This window comes from Embiotoca jacksoni, unplaced genomic scaffold (genome assembly GCF_022577435.1).
Source record: "Embiotoca jacksoni isolate LCO1_2020_lvr unplaced genomic scaffold, fEmbJac1.0.p SCAF_25, whole genome shotgun sequence".
NCBI classification, from domain to species: domain Eukaryota; kingdom Metazoa; phylum Chordata; class Actinopteri; family Embiotocidae; genus Embiotoca; species Embiotoca jacksoni.
Genome location: NW_027185376.1, coordinates 2,297,125 through 2,323,930, shown reverse-complemented (window position 1 = coordinate 2,323,930; position 26,806 = coordinate 2,297,125). Strand labels below are relative to the sequence as shown.

The window sequence follows — 26,806 nt, the reverse complement described above, 5'->3', positions numbered from 1 at the left end:
AGCGGGGAGGCTGGAACATTTCCGAGTAAGTATTTCCTAATTATGTCACTTGATCGATCAGCGCCTGTGTTACGCACGTTTTTGTGACCACTGGTATCGTTTTGGTTTTCTGACCCGTTTTCCTCAACCCAGTTTGCAGCGAAAAAAAATCTCTCCCACACCGCCCGTATGTCACCTGCACAGCAGTTGGTGAATATCTGGTGAGCGTTTAGTGCCAGATATCTCTTTCAGGAAATCACTTCAACCACATCAACTAAAAGTGAATATTGGGCTGTTTTTGTTTTACAGATTGACCTGCTGCTCCCAAGTGCCCCCCCCCCCCATGCAAGGCACAGGTATTTCACAGGTACGTGGCCGACTTGCCTGGATCTCGTCCGTCGGTCTGAGCAGCACTGCTGGGCATTCCTGCGGTGTGAGGCCAAAGTGGTCAGATCACCACTCATTTCCCCCAATAGGAAGCAGGATTTCCTTCTGTCCTCTCTGTCTACTGACTTGTATCATCACTGCACTCCTCACCCGAAGCCTCGCGGTCCTCTCGTGGGGAGAGGGAGAGAGAGGGAGGGGGGAGGGGGGAGGGGGGTCACCGTGCCACAAAAACCGTCACATCAGCAAAGTGCCGCAAACCTCGTTTAATTCTCATTCGCTCTGGATGCTCAATACGAAGCAAAATCTTCTGCCACCTGAAAGCTCTTTTATAGTTGATCTTACCGATTGACACCTGCTCTCTGGGTTCATCATCCGGGCACACACTGAAGGCCTGTTTCTAACAGATAAAAATATCTCAGATGAAGGCAACATATTGGACTTGAAAAAAGACGCTTTGATAAACCAGTCTCCAGACTTCACCATCTGCTTCTTCTTTTTTGCCTTTTGATTTGTCGTCATCCGTGACGCTGTACATTTCTTGCCTAATAGTCAGATCGGATGGTTTGCTCCCCACATCCTGCCTCCCACTCCTCTGCCGCGAAGTCTGTGTTTGAGGAGCAGTAACTGCCCATGTGACAGGATATCCATCGGTGTGATTAAGAGGGGAGGGCACCATGTCTCTGTGTCAGTGTCGCTCTATGTCGCACACCTTCGCACACACCGGACCTCTTCTCTCATGACCGCTAAACCCTCCTGCAGCTTCATCCACCGCTGAGTGCGAACCAGACCCCGAGGATCATGTTGCCCTGCTCAACCGTTGCGGTGGTCCTCTGCCTCCTGCAGGTCCTCTCCATCGCCGCTGAAATAGGTATGTAACCTGGACATCAGTTTAACTGTGATTCTTCAGATCATTTGGTGTATGCCGCCATGTCGTTGAAGTTCTTCTGTTTTTATTTTGTTTTTGTTTTTTTGCTCCAGACACCGGCATCTTCCTGATCTTCAACGAGAACCACAACAAGTGCATAAGGGTGGAGAGCGCCACCTCGTTGACGATGGCCCAGTGTGACCCTCATGCCAGAGAGCAGCAGTTTCGCTGGGCGTCCGAGTCGCGCCTCCTCAGTCTGTCCCTCAAACTGTGTCTGGGCGCCACCGAGATACAAGACTGGGTGAAGGTGCTCCTCTTCGAGTGTGACGAGAGCAACGTCCTCCAGCACTGGCAGTGCAAGAACGAGACCCTGTTCGGCCTCAAAGACCAGGACCTGCACTTAAACTGGGGCAACCGCAACGAGAGGAACATAATGATCTACAAAGGCTTGGGGCTCTGGAGTCGCTGGAGGATATTTGGTACTCAGGGAGACCTTTGTTCAAAGGGGTACCAAGGTAGGAAATCTGAGTCGACAGTCAGCAAAGCCATAATATTGTCAACCGTAGCTTAACTGCAGTGTAAATCAGCTTCATGGGAAGTTTGGAGATAAGTTTCAGAGGCTGTTTAACAATGTCGTGGATAATGTCTTCATGTCTCAGAGACTGTTTTCAAGTATTTGTGTTTCCAAGTGCAAACAAATAGATAAAACCGAAGTGCTACAGTTGTTATGATATTGTAATATCTGCCGTGCGGACCAACTAACAGGTGGATTAAATGACATTTAAGAATGGTCTGTTCAAGAGATGCACTCACTAGCAACTCAACAACTTCTATTAATCTCTATTATACGGCACCACCCTGAAAATCCGTAACTGATCTGAGGCTTACATCGCGTGTTCATTCTGGATTTTCGAACCACATTTTGCTAAAAGCAGATTTTGGTCCTAAATTCATAACTAATTTCGTGCGATAAAATCTATCCTCGGTGAAACGAATGTTCGAATAAAATAAAACAAAGTCATTGCGAGAGGTGAAACATTTAAGGAAACTGTCCTTGAGCTTCAAGACATGGTGGTTTTAAACTTTTCTTTTGGAGAACATACAGGTGAACAAACCTGTTCAGCAACTTTCAGAGAGCACAAGCACATATCATGTCGACTGCTGAGATTTTGCTGCCTTAGATATCGAGTTCTGGTTGAGGTGAAGGCACTCTTCACCACAGTCTTTACTTTTAGACTTGATTCCAGTCAGTTTTGTAAGTATAGGGTAATCTAATAAATTGACCTCTCGCCAAAACATTTCAACCGTACATTATGAATGACACTTTATCACTGTGTCCATGTGCTTTTGTGTACTTTTGGTCTGTGGCTCTTTGTAGGGATTTATGTCAGCTCACTTCATTTTAATCAAACCAAAGCTTTGCAATTCATATTTTAAACAGTGTTTTGTGGCAGCAGTTTGGCAAAGGCCCTTTTTCAACATCGGAACAAAAGCACATAGTGAAGTCCATTAAGAAATTGTTTAGAGGCCGTTATCGTAGGAAATGAATGTGCATGTTCACACACTGCTGTAATGACTACGTGTCCGCGTGCTTTTTTTCGGACTTTGTTTTTAACAGATTTCTTATTATCTTCAACTCCCTGATCTGTGTCTCCTCAGAGGTTTTCACACTGGGGGGCAATGCTTTCGGAGGCCCCTGTCAGTTCCCATTTAAGTTCCAGGAGAAGTGGTACGCTGGATGCACAAAGGACGGTCGGTCGGACGGACAGCTGTGGTGTGCAACAGAGAGAGATTACAACGAAGACCAGAAGTGGGGGTTCTGTCCGACCAGAGGTAAGCGTGAGTAACAGGTGGCTTCAGTCACCTTAACATCTGCGATCAGCCTTCCTGGAGAGTTTTTGAGGGACCGGTTGCAGCTCTTCACCGTGACTTTCATCAAACCCAGCAGAATGATCTTGTTTTATTTCTCTGAGGAGGTCAGCGCATGCAGGTCTGGTCTCTGACCTCCTCTCCTGCCCCAGTAGAACAACACCACCACTTCCTCTCGTGGAGCTGTCAACACAGCACTGTCCTTGTTTTCCTCTTCTCACGGGCCTGTCTTTCCCCTGACGCTGCTCTAAAACTGGGGCAGGAAAGGAGCAGGAAAATAAAGGAATCCCACCAGTGTTTCAGTCCTAGATAAGGATGTAGAAGGTGTTTCTCAATCTGCTTCCAATTTTATTTTCCAGTTTTCAGACAGTTATTCACACTCACGTCCTCCGTTCAGGTCAACAGGTGTTACAGCACTTCGTGAGGTAAAACCTTTCCCGCGGTTTTCTAACTTGCGGTGCATTTCGTGTCTTTACCATCATGCAGCGTCCTCCGGCTGGGACACCGACCCGGTCACGGGGGCTCAGTATCAGAGGAACGCTCAGTCGGTTTTGACCTGGCACCAGGCCAGGAAGAGCTGCCTGCAGCAGGGAGCCGACCTCCTCAGCATCGTGGAGCTTCACGAGCAGTCGTTCATTTCAGGTGCGAAGCTATAACCTTCTGTCCGCCACCCAAACGACACGGTGTTTCGGTCTCGGAGATGAACTGCTTTGTGATGCATGTGTTGACACAGGGTTGACCAATATCCTGGGATCAGCTTTGTGGATCGGGCTGAACAGCTTGGATTTTGAGAGTGGATGGCAGTGGAGCAACGGAAACCCCTTCAGATATTTAAACTGGGCTCCGGGTTAGTGAACACATGGCACTGTATGATGGGATTTTTATACGCTGTCATTTACTGTTAAATAATGCATTGATCTGCGTCTCCAACAGGTCATCCCTCATCAGAACCGGGTCTCACCTGTGCAACTCTCAATGCTGGAAAAGCCTCAAAATGGGAAAGCAACGCCTGCACCAAGAAACTTGGTTACATTTGTCGTAAAGGGAACTTGACCGGTCTGCCCCCACCACCAAGTAAAACCTTCATCTGACACGATCAGAATCTGGTTGACAATTACAACCGTTTCTTCATAGTACAAACCTGCAACTGAGTGTGTTGTTCTCCGCAGGTAAAGAGCCCAGTTTCTGCCCGAATCACTGGGTTCCTTATGCAGGGAACTGCTACTACCTGGAGAGGACTAAAAAGATGTGGAGGGACGCCTCGGCAGCGTGCCGCAAAGAGGGAGGAGATCTGGCCAGCGTGCACAACATCGAGGAGCAGAGCTTCATCATATCTCAGTCTGGCTACTGTAAGTGTAAAATGAATCGTGTTTCCAAAACAATAATGATCCAGGCTAGAAGGAGCAAGATGGCAAATACTTAGATACTTTGTTTACCAAGTAAAGGAATATTTTCACATTTTTTTGAGAAATATGCTATTTCACATTCGCGTTAGATGAAAAGACTGAGACCACTCTCATCGTCTGTTCGGTAAATATCAAGCTTCAGCTAGCAGCTAATTAGCTTAGCATAGCACAAATGCTTAAAGCAGGGTAAACCATGAAACCTGGCTCTGTCCAATAGGAATAAAAATCCACCTTCCAGCACAGCTAACCGACTGCCGGCTGTAGTCTCATATTAACTACAGCTATGAGACGAGCATATTGATCGTCTTTCCAACTCTCCACGAACGAGAACTAGCAAATCGTGCCGCGTCTCCGACCACCTGATGAATGCAAGTCCACATTTTTAACTGTCTTTTGGCTGTTTTTGGTCCCTACCATCTCCTGAGGGAAATATTTGGCCCTTCAGCTGCTGAATTTTCACGTCGTCTTCATTAAAAACACTGATTACAGCCACTTTAAAGAACACGAGACCAACCTGGGAGACCAAACTCGAGAAGATAAACGTCGTGACCATTTTGCGTCTGTCTTTGCGATCTCAAAACCTCAGTGCCGGCAGACGTGCTCTGGATCGGCTTGAACGATCAGCGGAACCAGATGCTGTTCGAGTGGTCCGACAACTCGCAGGTCACGTTCACCCAGTGGCAGAGCGGAGAGCCCTCTCACTCCGCCGGCTTCCAGGAGGACTGCGTCCTCGTCCGAGGAAAGGTAACGCCCACGGCTGTCCAAATGCGGTGAGAGAATCCACATTTCGTTGACCGTCCCGCGGCTCTAGTCATCTGTGCGTTCCTCCCGCAGGATGCGAAGTGGGCGGACCACATGTGTGAGAAGACGTACGGGTATATCTGTAAGAAGAGAGCCTCCACTAAACAAGCTGAAGGCACCCAGGAGGAAACCAACCCGGGCTGCAAGCTCGTGAGCGACGTCCTTTCCTTTCAGACACGAGTGTCATCATAAAACACAGATATCGGACTTCGGAGTCACGGCGTTTTTGTTCTTCAGGGCTCCGTCAGATACGGTTCGCATTGTTACAACGTCGGAGCCGAGACGAAAACTTTGGATGAGGCGACGCGGGCGTGCTCAGAGGCCGGCGCTCACCTGGTGGATGTGACTGACAGGTATATTTTCACATTTATGTCGTATGTATGTATGTATGTAGGAGTTTCCCAATAGTTCACTCATTAAAAAAAAACACCAGAACATCCATTTCCATCATCCACATAACCAAAACAAGTTCAGAGCTTTTATTCGGGATGCCGCTCACCTTTTCTGCTTCTATATTTTGTCGTGCAGATATGAGAACGCTTTCCTGGTCAGTTTGGTGGGTTTGAGACCGGAGAAGTATTTCTGGACCGGTTTGTCCAACACAGCCGACAGAAACACTTTCAGGTGGACGACCAGGAGAAAGGTCACCTTCACCCATTTCAACGTGGGCATGCCAGGTAGAGCACACTTTTACTGAGACTCTGTAAATCTTTTCAGACATAATTTGAATTCTACTCCGGCGAGCCGTATGTATCATATATATAAGTTTTACGTACTTCTTTATTTCGTTCAACCCCGTTAGCTTCCGCCACAGTGGCTGCGAGTCATCCTGGGGTCCAACTGGTCGGATTAAGATAAGAGATAAAGGAATTAGAAATATATATTATTAGTATTTTATAATATGTAAAAGTATGAAGAGTATTATGTTTGGTTCATTTAATAGTTATAATTTAGCTCGCACATTGCCTCCTCGAAGCTCGTCCCGAATGCGATGTCTCGACAACTATTAGCACCGACATTGTTGTCCCCCTCTTCAGTGATATGTTAACACGGTATGTTTATGCTTCCTCTCGCGTCATAAGGTCAAATTTGATTTGGTTTACGACAAAATTCCTGCAGAATTGAGATGCAGCTAGTGTTCAATGCTAATTAACAAGCGAAGTCGCTAAACTAAGATGGTAAACGTGGCAATTGCTATACCTGCTAAATGTTAGTGGCCGTAGACTAAAATCGTGCATTGATGCAAAATCTTTTCTTTCACCGCCGCGCAAATTCATTATTTACCCGGCGACACACGTTCCTTGATATGCCGATCGATTGCGATCTTTTAGCCCAGTTTATCCAGATTTGTCCTCCCTGCCGGTGTGTTTAACAAAAGACAGACATCAAGGATGCGTCGCCATAACGACTGGGACTTTTGCTGGATTGTGGGACGTCGTCAGCTGCAGCAACAAGGAGAAGTACATTTGCAAGAAGCCGGCGGAGGGCGTTCACGTGACGACGGTTCCGCCCACCACGGTGCCCTTGAACTGCGCGTCCGGCTGGACGCGAGTCGCCAACCGGAACGTCTGTTTCAAAGTGAGCCGACAAACGGTACCGGCGTGTGAAATTTGTGCCGTTTCAAGAACATGAGACCAAACACACATTTGTCTTTTGTCACTCGTTAAAAAAAAAAAAAAAAGGTTTACAAGAAAAAAAAGGACCTCAAGAAGACTTGGCAGGAATCGCAGGACTTCTGCCGGGCCATTGGCGGGGACCTGATGAGCATACACAGCATGCACGACCTGAACAGCGTTCAGTACGTTATCTTGCACTAGAAGCGAGCACGTGTTAGAATTTACGTCGGGCTAATTAATCATTTAGGTAATCAGTGCTTCTTGTCTCTGCTCTGGTGAAGGATTCAAAGCTCCAGCGCTGCCTGGATAGGCCTCAGCCTCCAGGGTGTCAACGAAGGTTTCGTCTGGAGTGACGGGTCGGCCGTATGTAGCAACCTCACCGCAATCGCAGACGACTTTACTTCACTGCCGTTCTCAACCCTGGCCTAATTATGTGTATTTCCATCCACTGTAACCTAGTTCGGCTTTGAGAACTGGGGCTACGGGGAACCAAACAACCACAACGACAACGAACACTGTGCGGAAGCTCAGTTCTACTATGGACGGCACTGGAACGACCGGCACTGCGAGGCCTATAATGACTGGATCTGCCAGATACGCAGAGGTAACTCGGAGCCGTCTCGTCACGGAGATCCGGTTCGCGTTGATCCGTTCACACAAAGCGGTTGAATTAAAAGTTTGTGATTCTCGTGGTTCCTATATTTTTCAGGGGACACTCCCAAACCTGAGCCGACTGTAGTTGCACAAGGTACGTTTCCCCTCCAGAACAGCTTCCATCTCTTTTGCTTTTCTTTTCCTGGAATTACTGAGTTACACAAAGCTGGTCAGTCGGTTGACGCGCCGTTCAGTCCCGACGGACATATTTCAACAATGACTCAGTGGATCGCCATGAAATTTTGTGCGAACATTTCTGGTGTCTGAAGGATAACCCAAAATTTCTCTTGACATTTTTGGCTTTCAGAGGTTTCTCTTTGTGCACTGAATGTATACGTAAACAAATGACATTCCCACCGGTCTCGGCTGTACTTTTGTGTTAAATAGCGAGGTGGCAAGGGCATTGCTAACGTGCTAAATTAGGATAATAAACAGCAGCTCGTTGTGTGCATGCTGATGTTGGCGTGCTGCACCGCAGAGCTGCTAGTATTGCCGTTGTGTTCTCTTTGCAGTGTACAACACCACAGAAGATGGATGGCTCATATACAACGACACCCAGTACTTCTTTAACATTAACAACTTGCCGATGGAGCATGCCAGAGCCTACTGCCAACAAAACTTTGGTGATCTAGTGGTCATCACAGGGGACAGTGAGAGGAAATTCCTTTGGAAACAGGCAAGGAATCCAGATTTTAACACTAAACACAGAAGTTCAAAATGTTTTCCGAAAAATCCTAATCTGCTATTACAACAACAACAACAACAAAAAAGCCCGAGTTACCCTTAATTTAATGTGTCTCTTATCTTTTTGTTCAAACAGATAGCAAAAGGCTCGGAAGGGCAGTACTACATCGGCATGCTAGTAAATTTGGATAAATCATTTAGGTAAATAAAACCACAACATTAAAGCTGGAGTGCGTGACTTTTACGAGTACAAATGAACGTCTGTTATGTGGCTGGATGAATTCAGACTGGGCACGCTCTGTGGGTGAGGGGGCACGTGAACCAGGAAGTTAAGCCAGCCGAGACGATTAACTTGAACCTGAACGAGGCCTAATTGAATGTGATTTTTCAGGGGGCTCCGACGCTCAAAACACTTCCCACCGTTTTTACACCTGCAACGCCACGGCAGAGCCCGTGACATTAGCACGTGTCCGACAGTGCTTTAGTAATCACTCCCTCCGACAGAAGGGGGAGACAAACGTTCCGCACTGCAGCTTTAAGAACAAACACTAATACCGGCTAATTTATCTTGGACTCGGACACGCACGCGCGTGTTGAGTTTTGCGATTGGCGACGTCACGTTCATTTTCCTTCTCTTCATTTTTAGCTGGCTGGACGGGACCCCCGTGACTTACGCCGCGTGGGAACACAACGAGCCCAACTTTGCGAACAATGATGAAAACTGTGTGACTATATATAAGGGCATGGGTGAGTCTCGTGCCGAGGGCCCCGCGCACTGCCCCGGTTTGGTAAATATCGGATTGTCGTTAAAGTCCTCCCGTCATTCGTTCAATTGTTTTCTCTAACTTCTGCTTATTCAGGGTACTGGAACGACATCAACTGTGGCATGGAGCTGCCGTCCATTTGCAAAAGAAGCAGCGCTTTCGTCAATACGACAATGATCCCAACCACAGTTCCTAAAGGAGGCTGTGCACCAGAGTGGCTATCTTTCCGGGGAAAGGTAACCACGTATAACTCTGTACCACACAGATGAGTCCAACACAACAGCGACAGTCTTCGTCATAAGCGTGTCTTGTTTTTTTTTGTTGTTGTTTTTTTTTTTCCTTGCCTCCAGGATGGGATTTCTATTTTAAAATGTGTTCTCACATTCTGACCAAGCTCGAATGGACACTTGCTATCAACTTGTTATTCTAACGCGCATACAAACGCTGCAAATTCATCTTGTTTGCACAGTGCTACAAATTTGTCTCGGGCAGTGACAACAAGAACTGGCAGGACGCCAGGGCGCACTGCATCTCCCAGGGAGGAAATCTGGTTTCTATCCTCAACGACAGAGAGCAAGGTGAGCGGCGGCGGCGGCGGCGGCAGCAGCAGCATGATGCTCCTGCTCACAGCCGTCTGTAAAGGTCAAACTTCATGTGGGAATAAATCACAGTTTTAGAGAGTTGTTTTCCTGTTTCCTAGCATTCCTAACAACTCAGATGCTCCACTACAACACCGATTTGTGGATCGGCATGAATGACATCAACTGGGAGATGCACTTCGTGTGGACGGACGGCAAAGGCATTCCCTACACCAACTGGGCCAAAGGGCACCCGACGTCGGCGCCTGACGGGCGCTTTTTCATTGATGAGGTTGTTTCAACTTTAATTTCTCTCTCCGACCTTTTTCTGTCGACCTCTGCGTGTCTCACTTGTTCTAATTCAACACGCAGATTAAAGAATTATTGTGCTTTTTGTCCCATTTACATTTGTTTTTAAAAAGCTTGACTTACTAATTACGTTTCAGACTAAGATTTACCTTTTTTAAAAATGTGTTGAGTTTATGAAATATAACCCATGGTTACAATTTAAACTACCCAGCAATTTCAAAATTAGTTGCACATCAACCGGCTTAATCTTTATCCTGCTTACATATTAATGCATCAATAATGAACCAATGATTGATTAGAGTAACTACAGCAACGTCGGAAAGGCCAAATTCTTCACGACAGTTTCATTGAAAGTTTACTTGAGTAAAACTTTGAATACAGGAGACTTTTTACAGTGTATTGTTACTACTTCCAGTGTCCCCTACTGCAGGATTGATTTATCCTTCTGCTTAAATGCATATACAGATTGTGCATATGTCATATTTTCTCATATGTCTGTGATATTATTCATCTGAACAATTCACTTATTCAAAATTTATTCAAGATTTGCATGAAAATGTCTGCATATTGTCATGAGAAAAGAAAGCAACTGCGAGGATCTGAAAATGGTACAAACCCAGGGGGAACTAACGTACTTTTTTTTTTTTTTTTTTTAATTTTTTTGTTTCTGCCTCGTAGATGTTTGACTGTGTGGTCATGGTGGGCAGCACCCCCAAGCAAATGGGACAATGGAAGGTTGAAGACTGTCACTCAAAACAGGGCTTCATCTGTAAAAGAAACATTGGTGAGCGGCGTACTAGAAGGGCCACGTGATCCTAAAGCGCACTGATAGAACGAACTATCGAGCCTTCAGGGGTCAATAGTACTTTTTTTTTTAAATGTTGTGTTTCAGATTCCCAGATTGTGGTCCACCCCACCACCGTGTCACCGAAGGCCTTCTACAAGCTCGGCAACGACTCCTACAAACTGGTGGGCCAGAAGATGAAATGGGACGAGGCGAGGAGACAGTGCCAGGCAGATGATGCGGATCTGGCCAGCATCCTGAACCCCGTGACCCAGGCGTTCATCACCCTGCAGATTTCCAAGCACAACGAGTCCGTGTGGATCGGCCTCAACAGCAACGTGGTAACCGCTCGGGCCCGCCGCTGAAACGGGAATTCAAAATTGACACCTCCCTTTCTCGCTCTGCATAAACTTCCACCATCTTTTATTTATTTTTTTAACAGACTGGCGGTCGCTTCAAGTGGGTTGATGACTGGATGCTGTCTTACACCAAATGGGGCAGATCTGAGCCTAAAAACTATGGCTGTGTGTATATAGACGTGGACAAAACATGGAAGACAGCACCGTGTTCCGACACCCACTATTCCCTTTGCAAAAAGTCACCAGGTCAGACAATCTCTCTGTTACTGCTCTTTCTTTGCGCTTCATACACAAGCACTGAAAGCGTGATTAGTCAGCAGTTTTTAAGACTGAGATTCAACCCCGTGCTGCCTTCACAGACATACCTCCCACTGAGCCCCCGCAGCTTCCTGGCAACTGTCCAGAATCATCGAAGAGGCAAAAAACCTGGATCCCTTTCAGAGGCCATTGTTACGCCTTCCTCGGCTCCATGGTCGACAACTGGGCCCACGCCTCGGTCGCATGTCTTAAAATGGGTACGTTGTGAAGAATGCACGCCGATAACGTTTTCGCATTCCACGTGTGTGAACCGTAACGTTGTGCTGTGCCGGTCAGGTGCTTCCCTCCTGAGTATCCAGGACCCCACCGAGGCTCGCTTCATACAACACAACCTGGAGCTGCTGCAGGACGGTGCCAAAACCTTCTGGATCGGTCTGTACAAGTCTCATGACGGTGAGCACACTGGAGCTAAATTCAGCCTTCGTGTCTTTAAAAGAACCCCCACCCCCGATCCTCCTCCTCCTCAAAAAAAAAAAAAAAAAAAAATCATCCTGTGAAACTCTTTCGTGAACAGTAAAGGTGAAATGTTCATGATAACGTGAGTACAAGTGACCAACAGTGCGCAGGAATCTTTTTTGTTTCTTTCACAGCCAGAGTTTACGGTCCAATGCACCCGTTGATACAAAACTTGAACGTCTCCATTCGTTGCTGCTTATTTTCATGCTTTTATGTTCAGTAGTCTCCTTTTAAAAGTGACAAATGTACTCGAAGCTTTTCATATCCACACTGGACACTTTGATTTTTGTCCGTGCTGTTGATATACAACGCAATGCATAAAGTAAGGAAGAAAACAAGAAAAACAAATTTTAGTGAATAGTTAAACTTCTGATTAAGACTCAACAAAGACTCTTATAAACACCTGGATGACAAAATAATCAGCCTTCTGCACTTTTAGGAAACACTTTTACTCCTCTCAAGATGCCACTGTCTGTAAATCATAGTTTCTTTGGCTCTTTGCTTAAGACCCCAAGAAAACTAATACAAATTTTATATATATATATATATATATATATATATATATATATATATATATATATATATATATATATATATATATAAAATAACAATACAGAAGTGTGTGCTGCTTTGGTTACTAAAGTAACTCGATTCTCTGTCTCAGATGAGTGGATGTGGATCGATAACAGCGTTGTGGACTACACCAACTGGAAAGCGGGGATGCCAAATTCAGAGTCATGCGTGGACATTAATTCTGACAGCGGACAGTGGACGACAAACAGCTGCAGCAGATATCGGCCTTACATCTGCAAAACAGAAAAAGGTAACTCCAGTCAGCTGTTGTTTAACGTGTTGACGGACCCGACAGTCACTCTTGACGGATTGTTCACTCTCTTCTTTCCAGTTATCCCACCGACAGAGAAGCCAGCATCCGTCGGTAAGTTCATGAAATTCATCGGCGTCATACTGTGCGTTGCATGAGATGCTTCTGTCGCGGATAACACTTCTGTACGTCTTGTCTCTTCAGCCCATGTCGTTCAAGAGGCTTCGCACGGCTCTGCAGGCATCACGGTGGCTGTCGTACTAATTGTGATCGCCGTAGTTGGACTCGGTGCCTTCCTCCTCTTCCGTAAACGGATAAGCACCCCGGTCCTGGGAGATTGCACCTTCGACAACAAGCTGTACTTCAACAACCCGATCCGAGCCGCCGTCGACACCAAAGGCCTGGTGGACAACATCGAGCAGAACGAGCAAGCGTGAGAGGTCGGAGGTCGGAGGTCAACAGCACGATGAAAACGACGTGATCGGAGATCTTCAACTTTATTTTGGATCACGTCACCGGGAACTGGATCTCAAACAAACCCTGTAGTGATTTTTTTTGTTTTTTTTTCAGCTTTGGAAAGGACTGATCAAACCCTTACAGAAAAAACACGTGAATTTGACATGTGCAAAAACTCGTGATCACACGTGACCACACACACGTGTGATCGTGCACACGGGAAACGTGGTTTTGGGAACGTGTTCATGGTGTGTTGTGTGAAGCCCGTGCAGATTCCCATGTGAAAGGTTTTCCACATATTTTCCCCATGTTGTCATATGCTGCAACACGTGAATAACATGTCATACATGTGATAACATGTGTCCCATGTGGAAAACATGGGAAACTCCTGTGTTTTTTCTGCAAGTGAAGATACTGATTATCATAATTATGCTATAATAATTCATGCAAGCACTGGCACTGCTCTAAGTGAATTAAGATAATATAAATAAACAATCAAAAACAAATTGAACATGATAGTGATTTGTGAAATGTGTACAGATTTTTTTTTATTTTTTTTACTTTAACCAATCAATTTAACCAAGAACATTCACATGTTAAATTCAAGAAAATGTGAAAACGTTTTCTTAATACGGGTTGTTTGTTGTTATGACTGTTCATCGCCCTGATTCTGGATTAGGATATTGTAAATAGATGCCCAATAAATGAAAATAAATACAACTGAATTGTCTTTTTTCTACTTTTTTTTTCTCTCTCTGATGGAACAGAAAAATTGCAATAATGTCATACACTGAAATGTCAGAGTACCGTGATGAGATTCAAGAAGATGGGTTTTCATTACGACCGCAAAATTGGACCAAATATAAAGCAAGAGAAATAATCACTAAACTTCTGATATAAAGTAGATGCGCACCAACAGCACAATTTTAAAGTGTTATTGATTGCTGTTGTTGATGAGAGGCATATGACTAAATTAAATGTCAAATTTTTAAATTATTAAAAATTATAAATACATTTTGTAGATAAAAGCAAGATAATCAGGTTTGACTTGAACAGAAGAGCAAAGCAGTGTGTGTTTGATGTAAATCTGTTTTCCTGACTGATATCGGTGTCGAAGTTTTACCTGCCACGCAATCACCTCTACCGGAGGGCTGCCCCCCACCCCCCTCCACCCACACCTCCACCCCCCCCCCCTCCATCAATCATCACCTCCTCATTCTTGTAAATGAGGCAGCGGTCTCCATGGCAACCACAGCCCTGAAGGCATTCGCGGCTAATCCTCAGGCGCTTTACTCAACTCTTACTTCTCGTAAGAGGGTTTTCACCAACAACACCGATGCCCAAGAACCCCCCCCCCCCCCCCCCCCCCCCCACACACACACACACACACAAAAATAAGCTTTGGATCCGCTGTTTGTGCTGCGAGGAAGACGAACCTGGTTACAAGCAGGCTGAGAGTCAAAGAAGGGGAGAAACGAAAGACCTGGCTCATCCGGTAAGCTTTGTTCATCTTATTCAGTCTCGGGTTACTGCAGCTTTCAGGATTTATTTATTTATTTATTTATTTTTTAACAATAATTTTGGTCCTCTGGTTGCCGGGTTGGTTCGACCTGCAGGGTCTCCGGTGTGGGAGGATGCTGGGAAGCTTGTTTTGCTCTGCATGTTTGATCCCCGATGATTCAGAGATCATGAATAATAAGAAAAGCTTAGATTTGAGCGTCGCTGGTGCTTCGTGCATGGGGGGGTGGGCTCGCAGCCATCACCTCACACGCGCACGCACACGCACGCACGCACGCACACACACGCACGCACGCACACACACACACACACACACACACACACACACAGCACGCTCCTGTCCTCCTTCTGAACGTTTCACGCTGCTGAATAACCGAAACTGCTTCAATCCACACACAGTTGTGAGTTTTAAACACACTCCAGGAATTTGTCCAATTTGAGATCCGAACTGAAGAAGCAGTAAAAAAAAACACTTTCCGTCACCCCTGTGCGACTTGCCCATCGCTTCAGACGTGGATCCCTTGAGTGTCTGAAGGTCTTTACGTTAGCTTCTCTTAGTTTCCCTCAGTACTAATTATTTTCTCTCCAATCTCCCCCTTCCTCCTGCCCCTGTGCTCTCTCTCTCTCTCACTTCCCTGCACTAATCCTTTTGTTGTGGACTGAGGGGCCCAGGCTTTGGCATGAGTGTTCGGCACTGTAAGGGCTGCCTCAGCTGAAGGGTTGCCCAGCGAGCCCTCCTGTCCTCCCATCAGATCAGTTGGGCCGGTCATTAACGCCTCCCTCAGCAAGAACACATCGCTGCTCTCCTCTTTTAAAAAGCTTCCCGCTCCCTCGTCACCTTGACTCAGATTTGTCTTTCTCGTCTGTGTTTCTTATCTATCACCACCTTGTTGTCTCCAATCTCTTAGCCGGTCCTGGGAGCTTGAGGGAGTTTGGACGGTCCCGGTAGGAACATGCACTTCAGGAGCAGCGCTCCATGCCTCTTCCTGCTGCTGCTGCTGCTGCTGCATTTTTGTCTGCTGGTGAGAGTGCTTGAGGTGAAAGGGCAGGACCGGGGTTACCTGCCGGCGGCTCTCCGGGCCCTCAATCTGCCCCTGGGGACGGACGAGCAGCCTCAGCTCCATCGGGACAGGACCGGCGTCCTGATCGGCACGCTGCTGCGGGCGGTGCACTGTGCAGAGCAGACTGGCATCTCTCAGGACATGTGTGAGAAGGTAAGGCCTCCACTCGTCTCATGCAAACGTCACAAAATGATAAACTGAGCCGGAACAATAACTTTTACGTCCCGTATTGAGTCCCATATTCCGGGAAACGTGCTTGTTACGGCTGGAATGTGAGTGAATGTGGAGGCTTAAGTCCTTGACCTCTATGGAGCATTCATGCTGAGTGGCTTTAGACATCCCTCAGTTTGACATAATAAACTCCGTAGAGTGGATTTCGAGGTGCTACACATGTTTGTGCAGGTGGCCTGACAATGGGACTGTGTGTGTGTGTGTGTGTGTGTTTGTGTGTGCGTGCGCGTGTGCGTCGAGCGTTGAACGTAAGATTTAGAAATGAAGAGAGCAGGTTCTTTCTAACAAGGATCAGTGCTTCACCCACTCTCCTGTCCTTCTACCATTTGTGCGTGGGTCTAATTGGGCTTGTATTCAGCTCACCACAACGCAAACAGCAACAACAAACTCTTACTTTTTCGAGAGGCACGGTACAAAGTGTTCTGGAACAAAACAGGCCTTTTATTGAGCACCACATGTGAATCTGAGATCAGTCAAGTCACTCGTATGACCTGATGTTCTGCAACCTCCTTCAAATCCGCCCAATATTGTTCTCCTCCTCTCCGTTCTTGGTCCGGGCTCTCGTTCCAGTGCCTGACAGCAGACGTGGCCCTCTCCGTCCTCGAGGACGATGGCAGGCCTTACCTCACTGAGGAGGACTACCGGCGCATCTCGACTCTTCTGCTCTACTACATAATCAACCTGCAAGACCTGTGCGTGTCGAACGCAGCCTCCCGTTCCTCCTCGTCCTACTCCTCCTCTGGGAACTTTCAGTTCTACCTTCTGGCCCTCGCCAGCCTCCATCCGGCCGAGGACGGCCGCTTCCTGTCACCCGGTGAGACAGAAAGTATCCTGCAGCTCATCAACCAGCACTACGACCCCTCCAGCCAAGAGACCTCCTCTGGCCTGCAAGTAAGAGAGTGTTTTCGGACAGATGTGACGCCCCGAACAGATGTACACCAGCTTATGTTTCACCTTTGACTCCGCAGTGTATCGATGCCGCTCGTCTCCATGAGGAGGCTGACGTTAAAGGAGATCCGGGTGCCGGGGAGTCCGCTGTGCCCCGACTGGCCGCAGCCCTCATCAGCCATATCCTGCAGGGCCACTGTTTCAGACGGAGGAACCTCCCATCACCTGCCTTCTTCACAGACTACATCTTTCGATCTCTAAATTGCACGAGTAACCTGCAGATTATAGGCAAGTTCAAAAGAACATGTAGAAGTGTTATGTACTTTGAAAAAAGACATCATAGAGACTGCTGATATTACAGATTCCTCAAAGACCTTGAGGACAGATACTCAAATATTGTGTCAGAAGCTCTTCCACACTTCTATGAATTAAAAAAAAAAAAAAGTAATCTTGTGAATGAAAAAGGTGAAATTAATTATTAGATATTGGTTAAAAAAAAAAGTGTATTATCTGCAGTTTCAATGACAAAATGATTGCATTGCATATCAAAACTAATAGCTCGTCCCCTTCTTTCTCGTTAGTCTTTTATAACTCCATAAATGAACAAACTGATTTGAAACGCTGATTAACTTTGATTTTAATCTGACCTCTTATTTCTCTGCTTAGACTTGGAGGAGCTGCTTCGTCAGTTGGGAGTAGGGCGGGAAGGAGTGACACACTCTCACAACAGGAAGAGGCGGAGCAACACAGGAAGTGCAAAGGAAGTGGCTGTGCGTTCGGTGGACAGCTGCAACCAAACTGCAGGACTGAGCAGAGATTGGGCCCAGGTGAGACTGAGACCCATTTCATTAGGTTTGTAGAAGATACAATGAACGGTGAACCACATTAAACAAAGTAAACTACAGCTACGTACTCTGAGACTTGATTTGAAACGCCTCCTATCCTCATCACACATCACAACAACTTGTCTCTTCTTTTGACTCCAATCAGGTGTGTCTTTCAGCCAATCAGCTGGTGGATATTTTTGCACTGGATCCTCATTTGCCAATTTCCAAGGAGCATTTCAGACAAATTTGCCCAGCCATCATTCAGCAGTTGCTAGGCAATGCCTGTGAGTCTGCAGAGCAAAAAAGAAGAGGATCTCAGCCCACTGCTCTGGAGAGTAAGACATTTTACCTCATTGCTTCTCTCTACAAACCACAGCCATCAATAAATACAATATAAAGTATTGGATTTGTGACTTTGTTTACGAGGTTTTCCATTCTAGGTCGTCAGTTGAGATATTAAATATAAGAAATGGGTAAAACTGGATCGCTCTGGGAAAGAGAGTCACATACTGATGCAGAAAAACATCCAGGTTATTGGTCACGTTGTACATCTGGTTTTATTGCTTGTACAAATAACAAAACAAAAAAAACATACACAAATTAACTTGGAAATCAGGCAGGCAACTTCAGTGTCCTCTTTTAAATACTTATTTTTTTAAACTAGATATTATTTTCTATTCCATTAAATTTCGATTTTCATTATTTGTGTTTATTCTATTGTGTGAATGCACTTTGTATTTTCTGATTTTATGTCTACGAAGCACTGTAACCTGCGCTACATAAATAAAGGGTATTGTTACTATTATTATCATTATTATTCAGTAAAGTGGGATTATGCACGGATATGGATGTTTTTGCTTGAATTTGAATACCATGAATTTATTTTTGATTCTATCTTTTTTTTTTAAAACGGACTCTCAGAAAGGAGTTTCCTTATTTTTGTTTTGACTGAGGGTTTGTCACAATTGACGACACAGTTCTGCATTATTCACATGTGGAAAAAGTGTGTTCAAACTCAAGCTTCTCTCTCCCTTCCTGCAGAGTACGGCTACAGCACCGCGGCGGTTCTGCTCATCACGGTGGGCTCCATGTTCGGCGTCTGCCTCATCTTCTTCAACTCCTGCCAGGAGACCTACACTCTCATCCTGCAGCTGTTTGTGGGCCTGGCGGTGGGAACCCTCTCCGGGGACGCTCTCCTGCACCTCATACCGCAGGTAGGAGGCCGTCGCGCAGATCCCCGTGCAGCCAACCTCACCCGTGTCCGCGGCGTGGAGTAAAGTGCTTCCGTCTCCTCGGCAGATCCTCGGCCTCCACGGCGACGCTCACGGCCACGATGACGAGCACCGTCCCGAAGAAAAGGAGCATCTGTGGAAGATTCTGGGCGTGGTCGCCGGGATTTACGGCTTTTTCCTCATTGAGAGAATATTCTCCTTTTTACTTCCCTCCCATGGCCACGTAAGAGGTTTTTTTTGTTTTTTTTTTCTGGCCTTTATCTGTTTAATGACACTAAACTGACACTGAGATAAAAATAATGAAAACGTAGCGTATCATCGGAGAGGAGTTCAAGCATGGGCTGATCTTCTTTATCTGGTCACCTTTTGTCATGACTGTGCATGTTGAGCAACGGTGTTCTCGTGACTTTCTTTTGTCTGCAGTGTCACTCCGGTGAACTTTCCCTTGAGCTGAACTGCAACGGTCAGTCACAGAGGGGCAAGTCCATCTCCACCATACAGCTGGTGAGTCTCTTGGCAGAAAAATCCTGATTCCTGTCATCGTCCCTGTTATTTACTCAGCGATAGAGGGGAACGTAGGACCCATGACAAGGCAGATCTTTTTGGGAAATTAAAACAGCAGATCCCCAAAACACTGACACACACAAGTTTCAGGTGCCGAGAAGAGAGAGAACAGGATACGAAAACAGAAACATATTTTGGTCTCGTGTACCTCCGCAGTCAAAGTACCACTTTATCCTGAACGCACCAGGCTCTAAATGTGTTCATGAGAATTTATTGTAAACATCATTAATTAAGGTTGATATCATCAATTACTTATTTTCAATTATTCATGACTAGTCCTAGAATTATTCCTGGAAATGCTAACGATAAGTCTCAGTCTCTGCTACTTTCCAGGTGTTTTGACTGACTCAGGTTGGTTTTGAGGGGCGTCGTGCGTCGTTGAATTATTATTATTACTGGTAATTCGCCGGCAGCTGCAACATTAAATGTGCCAAATTCAGCATCAGATCATGTTTATTTTCCTCCAACACGAAAACAAAAACCTTCATTCCTCCTTGTTCTAAAAACCAACAACAGCTGTGGTTGTGGTTATGTCAACACATCGATGTAATAACCTGTTACACTGTGAGCCCATTCGAAGTGTAAACAGTTTCTTTCACCTCAGTGACCCTTCACTCCTTCTCTGCTTCTCCAGTGTTGTGCTAGAGGGCGCTGTTCATAAGTTTTGGAGAGGTTACAGCACACCCTGACCTCATCCTTGTCTCCTCATCCTTGTCTATCAAAAATCTCTCATCACACACACACACACAGACACACACACACACACACACACACACACACACACACACACACACACACACTACAGTACTAATCCATCAAATCCCAGTTAAATTTTTTTATTGAAATTCACTTGAAATCCTTCTTGCTCTGCTCTTACATAACAGGGGATGAGGAGTGGTGTGGGAGGGAGTAAAGACACAAAGCATGTAGGATGTTGGAGAATGAGAGGTGTTGAATCATTCAGAAAGCACTTCATGCTTGTGTTGAATTGTAAACATACATTTGAATGCACACTTCAAAACTAGAACATTACAGAAACGGAGACGGGTCCCGAAGAGGAGGAAGCTCACGTGGAAAGATTGATTTGTAATGGATGTCTGTTGGTGAATCCCTTCATTCAACTCTGACATCGAATTATCTGTACCCTGCAGGGACCAGTGGACGACTTGGAGTGCACAGAAATATCGCCCGAACATACAGACACGAGGACGCCCTCACATCAGCGTAAGCTAAACTGCTCCTTCAAAAAAAAAAAAAAAAAAACACAAAAAAACCACACAAAAACCCCGAACCGCACAATCACACACATGATGATGAACAAGTTGCACTTTGTAATTAGTCGCCGGGCACGACACAGCAGCCGTCACGGTCTGGGGATGAGCTTTGGACAGACACAGCCTCTCTTTGTGTTCCCAGGACAAGGGGTTCCTCTTCTGGCTGTGATGGTAATTGTCGGAGACAGTCTTCATAACTTTGCCGACGGCCTGGTTGTCGGGGCGGCTTTCTCTTCCTCGGCCGAGAATGGCATGGCGACCACCGTGGCCATCCTGTGCCACGAGATCCCTCACGAGATGGGTGAGAGGCCGCTGCGATTCCTTTTTCGAAGCGCCTTTGTTGCTTTCGATGAGGTCAAAAAACAACCGACTGACGTGTCTTCTTTACCTTTTTTGTCTCCAAGGGGACTTCGCAGTGTTGCTCAGCTCCGGACTCTCGGTGAAGACGGCCATGCTGATGAACTTTCTCAGCGCTCTGACGGCCTTCATGGGGCTCTACATCGGACTCTTTGTCTCCTCGGAGACAGATGTGCAGCAGTGGATCTTCTCCGTCACTGCTGGGATTTTTCTCTACTTGTCGCTGGTAGAAATGGTAAGGCAGCCCTCTAAAAGGATAAACCTGGTGGCAGTCCTTTTTTTAATTTATTTCTTATTTTATACAAGTCCCATTAAAAGCCCAAAATCATGTTGCACCATGCTGGTGTAATCTATTTCTTGGCGCCATAGACCTCTGGATGACGTTTTTCTGCGGCTGTAAAAACTCACCAGAGGCCCAAATGTGTGTCAATGAACATCTGAAAATAGTCCCCAACAGATGCACTGTCAACTCATAAACATTTGCTCAAAATTAAAGTGACCAGAATTTGTAGGAAAGTAACCTATGCACTGGACTCCACTGACCCTGATATAAGACGATATATTTGAGGTTTGGACAAGAACGTGTTCGCAGCATCAGATGTTGTTTTTGAATGGAAAAAGAACCGGTGTAACGCCTACGGGGAGTGTTGCATTATGGGTTGTTTTTAGCCTTTGTGTTGCTACAGGCTAGCCGGTGTTCCCAGTGAACCGTTCAGAGTCAGCGTTTGGTTTGCTCCTTTTGACCCGCAGCAGTTTCCGAAGGCTCATGTACAGCATCAACGAGCAAAAGCGAGATCATAAAGTCTCCCAAACAGTAGAAACCAACCCGGGAGAAAATCTGCCAAAACAGCCAGGAATTAACGATACAGATGATAACGACGGGCTCAACAACGAAACAACAATGTGCACATTTTGCTCAGCATCAGCAGCTTCTGCGGCCACGCAGGGTAGTTGCAGGATCGTGGCGCTTTGAATTCTGCTTGGAGACCTGTCAGCTGAGGAAGGATGACCGAGCTCTGGTGCTCCTTCCACTTTTTTCATCTCCTGTCTTTTTCCTCCGGTGTCACGTCGCTTTGTGTTTTTGTGTTAAATGTATTAACGATGTACCACTGTGATCCCGTCAGGATGAACCGCTGAGCCACAGCCAGCGGCCGTTAGATGGGCTCGATGCAATCGTTGAATTTGGTGTTTCCGTGGGCTTACTTGGCAATAAGAAAAAAAAAGCTATCGACTTAACGCCAGCCTCGTCTCACGTTTCTGTCCAACTGCCGAAGGTTTCGTTTTTCCTCCTCTCTTCTTTCTTTCCTCAGCTCCCGGAGATGAGTCGAGTGAAGACCAGCAGACCGTGCCTCATGTTCCTCATGCAGAACCTCGGCCTCCTCATGGGTTGGTCGTGTCTTTTGCTGCTCGCGCTGTTTGAACACGAACTTAAATTCTAACCGACCGCACGCATCTCCTCTCGAAGAGTCGAGCTGAAACAAACGTTCACTTGTGTTTTTTTTTTTTTTTTTTTTTTTTTAAATTGTCATTGACTTGTTAATTATCACCTCCTGCTCCTTAAACATGCAAGTGTTAGTGTGTGCAACCGGGATGTTTTAACAAGTCGTTACGGCTCGACGAGCAAGTGTCTCATGATGTTTCAGCGCTGGATCACACATATACAGCATGTTACTTGTAGCATTATGAAGCCTTTCTTTTTTTATATACTTGATGATTTATTTTTGTATGTTAGGTGTAATAGTATCTGGATGCTAAGTGTCTAGTTTATTTGGCAGCAGCAGGTGCAACTGTGCATTTCTGTCGTTCGGTGAAATATTCATGTTGCCTCGGACAATCAAAATTTTGAAATGATTTCTCACCCACAAAATATATAAAGTATTCTAAATCTAATTATTTTCCTTTCCTTTTAAAAAAAAAAAAAAAAATCTATTTTCTTGTCGGAGCCTTTACGCTGACAGAAAATGAAACTTGTTTTGTTGATTACGTAAACGGTCTTGTCCTGTATATTCATTTGAGTGACACATTATTTTACATGCTTGTAATTTCCCCCACGATTTCCAAATATTTCACATTCAAATAACAGCAAACTTTGGAACCCAAAGGAACTGTTCAATTACTGCACTTTGATTAAATTAATTCCAATTAAAAGGAACACTCAATAAAACTGGACTCATAAAATACATGTTTAAAAATATAAATCCAGATTTTGTGCCCTTGTTTAATCTGAATTTAATTAGCTCCTTTCAAAATGCCAAAAGTCGAAGACTGCGTTTCTTTCAGAAAATCTTCCAAACTACATACAGTTGATCTTTCCAGGAAACTTATAAAACAATTCCAGAAATTATTAAAACATTACGGACCCATGAAATTGAGATTGACCTACATCTGGCCTACTTATGAATAAATAAAGCCTGATTGGCTTAATGAAAAACTCTAATTTTAGGCACAAAGAACGGACTTAAACCTTTGCGAGGCTTAAGCTGCTCTCAAACAGTTATTTTTGAAGGCCTGTTTTTGAAAAGCGTTGCTCTCGCTCAGCTTCTCATCTCGGAGGCATTGTTCTTTGTTTTTGAGGCCTCTCTGTGATCCAATATGAGGGCACTTCCACCCACCTGAGCCACTTGTTCTCCTCATCCACCAACCTGGATGACTAATGCTCGCTGCCGTGCAAGACAGAAACTGTGCGGCGATCCGACCCACACAAGAGCACACGCTCTTCACCGGGCAGAGTGGGCCTGCAGGAGGAGGTGGAGGACGGAGGGAATACATCAGCACAATGAGAGAAATGAAACACAGAAAATCAACTTATTTGTACATTAAATTGGATTTGTGATACGGAGAACAGAGAGTGGGTTTAAGAGAGGATTTTTTTTTTCTCCTTTTTTTTTTTTTTTTTTTAAATCAGCTTGCTTGTGATTAAATTCTGCCGCTCTCCGCATCAGAACATGTTTCTGTAAAATTTGAGCGAACAGCTGTCAACGTATTTACTTTATTTGTGCCGGGGATTAGTTTAATTGCGTGGTGATTGTTGTTAATTTGCCATTCTGGGCCTATTGTCAAACTGCAAAATCAGTTCCAGTGACAGTGTCATGAGATTATTGGACTATCATGTCAGAAAAAGCTGACAACCCTTTATTGTGACTTCCCAAGCAATGTTCACACAATTGGAGGAAGTCCGGTGCACTTTCTCTTATTCTTGCAATTTTGCTGTTATTTTAGAAATGCCAACCCCTTTGGCATTTCCAGGAAAGCTTTAGGCCGACTCGTTTGTGTGTAAACCTGCTCTTTTGCACCAAGGAGGCATTTTTTGGCATGTGTGCGTCTTTTCAAGGCAACTGCTGCCAGGAGGGAGGAAGGAAGGGCTTTTTATCTGGGCCATGTTGGTGTGGACACCGAGTGTCCTCACTCGCTCAGCAGAGACCTGCCAGATGAGGAGTTCAGCTCTTGGGTCATCGGGGCAGAGAAAAGCCGAGAGAGGCACACAGGACAGGAAATAGAAAAATGTTTTCCCTTTGATTCAAAAGGATCTGAGCGAAAATGATCCTCTGCACCTGTTTTTGCTGTCGCACAAATCCCTGCAGGATCCATGTGTATATATCTGCTGGTAGTGAGACTATTTACTTTTATAGAGTCATTTTACTGTTTGTTTACCTTTTCTGTCTTTATTTCAATACAGTGTGTAACATGGTCTCAATCTCTCCATCTGTTCCTGAGCTATGGTGTTGAATAATGGCCAGAAAAGAAGAACATTTTAATGTCACAGGGAGGTTGACCTCTGACCTTTTGGATAGATTTAAAAAAAAAAAAGAGAAAAATTTACTTTTTTTTTTTTTATCACTTCATCAATTTATTCTATTAAACATGTATATGTAATTTTGTATGTGATATTAGCAAATTAATTATTGTGTTATGACTAGTCATGGAATTTATGAGTTCACAGTGACCTTTGACCTACAAAATCTAATCCGAGGACAGATGGACTGACAACCCAAAAACAAATGCCTTTTTGTCGAAGCAGTGACACAGGCTGTAATGAAAATTAACAAATGTTCTGTATTAAATCTCAAAATATTACAAAAGATCAGGTCGACGTTAAATAAGATACTGTTTAGCAATTCAACAAGAAGAGTACAAAACCATAATTTAGGGCAGCAGAGTCCGACACATCCTGACTTTTAGTCCCTATTGGGGATCCAGGGACACTGGATTCCAAGTTTCCCATAATGCAACTCAAAAGCAGCCTCTGTTTGTGTCTGGTTAATGCCCACAACAGCTCCTTCGCAGCCACAGACTTCGCTGTACAACTGTCATCACAGGCTGAGTGGTGCTTAACCATGACTAGGATAGATTTAACGGTGACCCTTTAAAATGCAAATGCACATGAAACCACTAGAGGGCAATGATGATTAATAATAAAAAATAAATAAATAAAGGAGGGATTGTTCAGAAGCAGCATGTTCATTGCAGCTCAGCACATATAAAGATGCGTTCAATGTATGTTTCCTCACCTACAAACAATTAGCTACACAAACATATACTCTGTATTAGCAAATGTCTCCTATATGTCTCCTATATATATATATATAACCAAAACAATTAGTCCATGCAATCTCCCAATTTGGTGTCAACTGATTTAATGGGAAATGTTTATCCCACTTGTTTATTTTTTTTTTGTGTGTCAGTCTAAAGTGCTGTGGATGCGTGCTTTCTAATCATATTCATGCCGGGATGCTGGTTATTCACTCCCATCCCTTTGTGTTGCGAGGAGGCAGAGGTGTTGGCGTTGGATGAGGGCGCAGGGAGCAGGAGAGCTCTCAGCCAGTGTGGGTAGGAAGTCCACTGATGAGGCTGTGATGCCGAAGGCTATAATATCAGAGAATTCACATCATCACCATCATCTGAACTTGGGGAGGGAAAAAAAAACACACAAAAAAAACTGCAACCCTCTTCCTCGCAAGCTCCTCCTTTAACTCTCAAACTTGAAGATTGGCGGTGCCAGCGCAGCAGCAGCAGCAGCAGCTGCTCCTCGTTTCGTGCCACCGTTCCAACTCCCTGACAGAACTGCGTAAAAAAATTAAAAAAAAAATGCGCTTTAGCTTTTCCCCCGGACCCAGCCGGGACGTCTGTCCGGGCCGACGGGTTGTGTTGAATATTTGGTTTTATCAAACGGTGTAATGGTCGTCAGTAATATTCCAAAGACAAGAGCAGCAACATCTCCAGACAAGCGCATGGACTCTCTGGACCACCCGATGTTACAAGTAAGTTGATTATATTTAAATGGCACCGAGATTTTCACTTCTTTTTTTTTTTAAATTATTATTATTTTTTATTTTATTTGAATTAATTAATTTATTTTCCATTTTAATGACCGGTTCTCTCACTAGTTCTCGAGAGTTAAGGAAGCTAAGAGACGTGAAACGACACACCTGTCCAGCTTCCTCTTCCTATTGGTGGCCGAGACGAGCTTGAATTAAGCTCTTGAGTCGCGATGAGTGCCGAGATTTGAATTTGTAACCGTCGATTTTGATCCAAAATGTCGTCTCAACATATACTGTCAGGTTGGAGAGCCAATGTTTACTGTTTTTATTAGTGTTTATTCAAATGTCAGAAAAAGTTTCCACTTTAATTTAAGTGCTCAGTCAAATATGAGACAGGTTTTTAACACGAGGTAGCATAGTTACTAGTGAAATTAGTCATTTACATTTAGAGGGAAAAAAACAACAACCTGTAAATCCATTTTTTTTGG

General features: G+C 45.0%; 3 protein-coding genes across 4 annotated transcripts in view; all 3 read left to right on the top strand.

The window, feature by feature from the left end:
• Positions 1–1,037: 1,037 nt before the first annotated feature.
• mrc1a (mannose receptor, C type 1a) lies at positions 1,038–13,828 on the top strand. The gene is made up of 30 exons (XM_069159565.1): positions 1,038–1,234; positions 1,345–1,746; positions 2,891–3,064; positions 3,587–3,742; positions 3,834–3,947; positions 4,034–4,174; positions 4,270–4,449; positions 5,093–5,250; positions 5,341–5,457; positions 5,545–5,660; positions 5,836–5,984; positions 6,686–6,885; positions 6,990–7,105; positions 7,205–7,286; positions 7,383–7,527; positions 7,633–7,671; positions 8,090–8,253; positions 8,398–8,462; positions 8,908–9,008; positions 9,122–9,261; positions 9,495–9,603; positions 9,726–9,895; positions 10,591–10,696; positions 10,805–11,037; positions 11,139–11,301; positions 11,415–11,570; positions 11,650–11,766; positions 12,494–12,652; positions 12,734–12,766; positions 12,857–13,828. The coding sequence occupies exons 1-30, from the start codon at positions 1,165–1,167 to the stop codon at positions 13,087–13,089; spliced, it is 4,308 nt and encodes a 1,435-aa protein (XP_069015666.1). The 5' UTR covers positions 1,038–1,164; the 3' UTR covers positions 13,090–13,828.
• A 657-nt stretch (positions 13,829–14,485) lies between these two features.
• Positions 14,486–24,938, top strand: LOC138204361 (zinc transporter ZIP12-like). Its single transcript, XM_069159564.1, has 13 exons — positions 14,486–14,603; positions 15,535–15,840; positions 16,489–16,809; positions 16,887–17,094; positions 17,473–17,633; positions 17,797–17,968; positions 18,675–18,847; positions 18,933–19,088; positions 19,289–19,369; positions 20,581–20,653; positions 20,846–21,004; positions 21,108–21,295; positions 22,371–24,938. The coding sequence occupies exons 2-13, from the start codon at positions 15,580–15,582 to the stop codon at positions 22,497–22,499; spliced, it is 2,082 nt and encodes a 693-aa protein (XP_069015665.1). The 5' UTR covers positions 14,486–14,603; positions 15,535–15,579; the 3' UTR covers positions 22,500–24,938.
• Positions 24,939–25,864: 926 nt separating this feature from the next.
• The window catches only part of cacnb2a (calcium channel, voltage-dependent, beta 2a), a 62,724-nt gene continuing 61,782 nt past the window's right edge, over positions 25,865–26,806 (top strand). The window contains exon 1 of one of the 2 annotated variants that reach the window (XM_069159550.1): positions 25,865–26,318. In XM_069159550.1, coding sequence (XP_069015651.1) covers positions 26,235–26,318 — 84 coding nt within the window. In that variant the 5' untranslated portion in view covers positions 25,865–26,234. The remainder of the gene's footprint in view (positions 26,319–26,806) is intronic. The other variant, XM_069159553.1, reaches the window with a different exon arrangement.

Excerpts from the sequence above, each read along its gene's own strand:
- mrc1a (XM_069159565.1), top strand. The coding sequence starts at position 1,165 with ATGTTGCCCTGCTCAACCGTTGCGGTGGTCCTCTGCCTCCTGCAGGTC. Across the intron at positions 10,697-10,804 it reads CATCTGTAAAAGAAACATTG|ATTCCCAGATTGTGGTCCAC; the intron begins GTGAGCGGCGTA and ends GTTGTGTTTCAG. Across the intron at positions 12,653-12,733 it reads CATCTGCAAAACAGAAAAAG|TTATCCCACCGACAGAGAAG; the intron begins GTAACTCCAGTC and ends TCTTCTTTCCAG.
- LOC138204361 (XM_069159564.1), top strand. The coding sequence starts at position 15,580 with ATGCACTTCAGGAGCAGCGCTCCATGCCTCTTCCTGCTGCTGCTGCTG. Across the intron at positions 17,969-18,674 it reads TCAGCCCACTGCTCTGGAGA|AGTACGGCTACAGCACCGCG; the intron begins GTAAGACATTTT and ends CCCTTCCTGCAG. Across the intron at positions 19,370-20,580 it reads CCATCTCCACCATACAGCTG|GGACCAGTGGACGACTTGGA; the intron begins GTGAGTCTCTTG and ends TGTACCCTGCAG.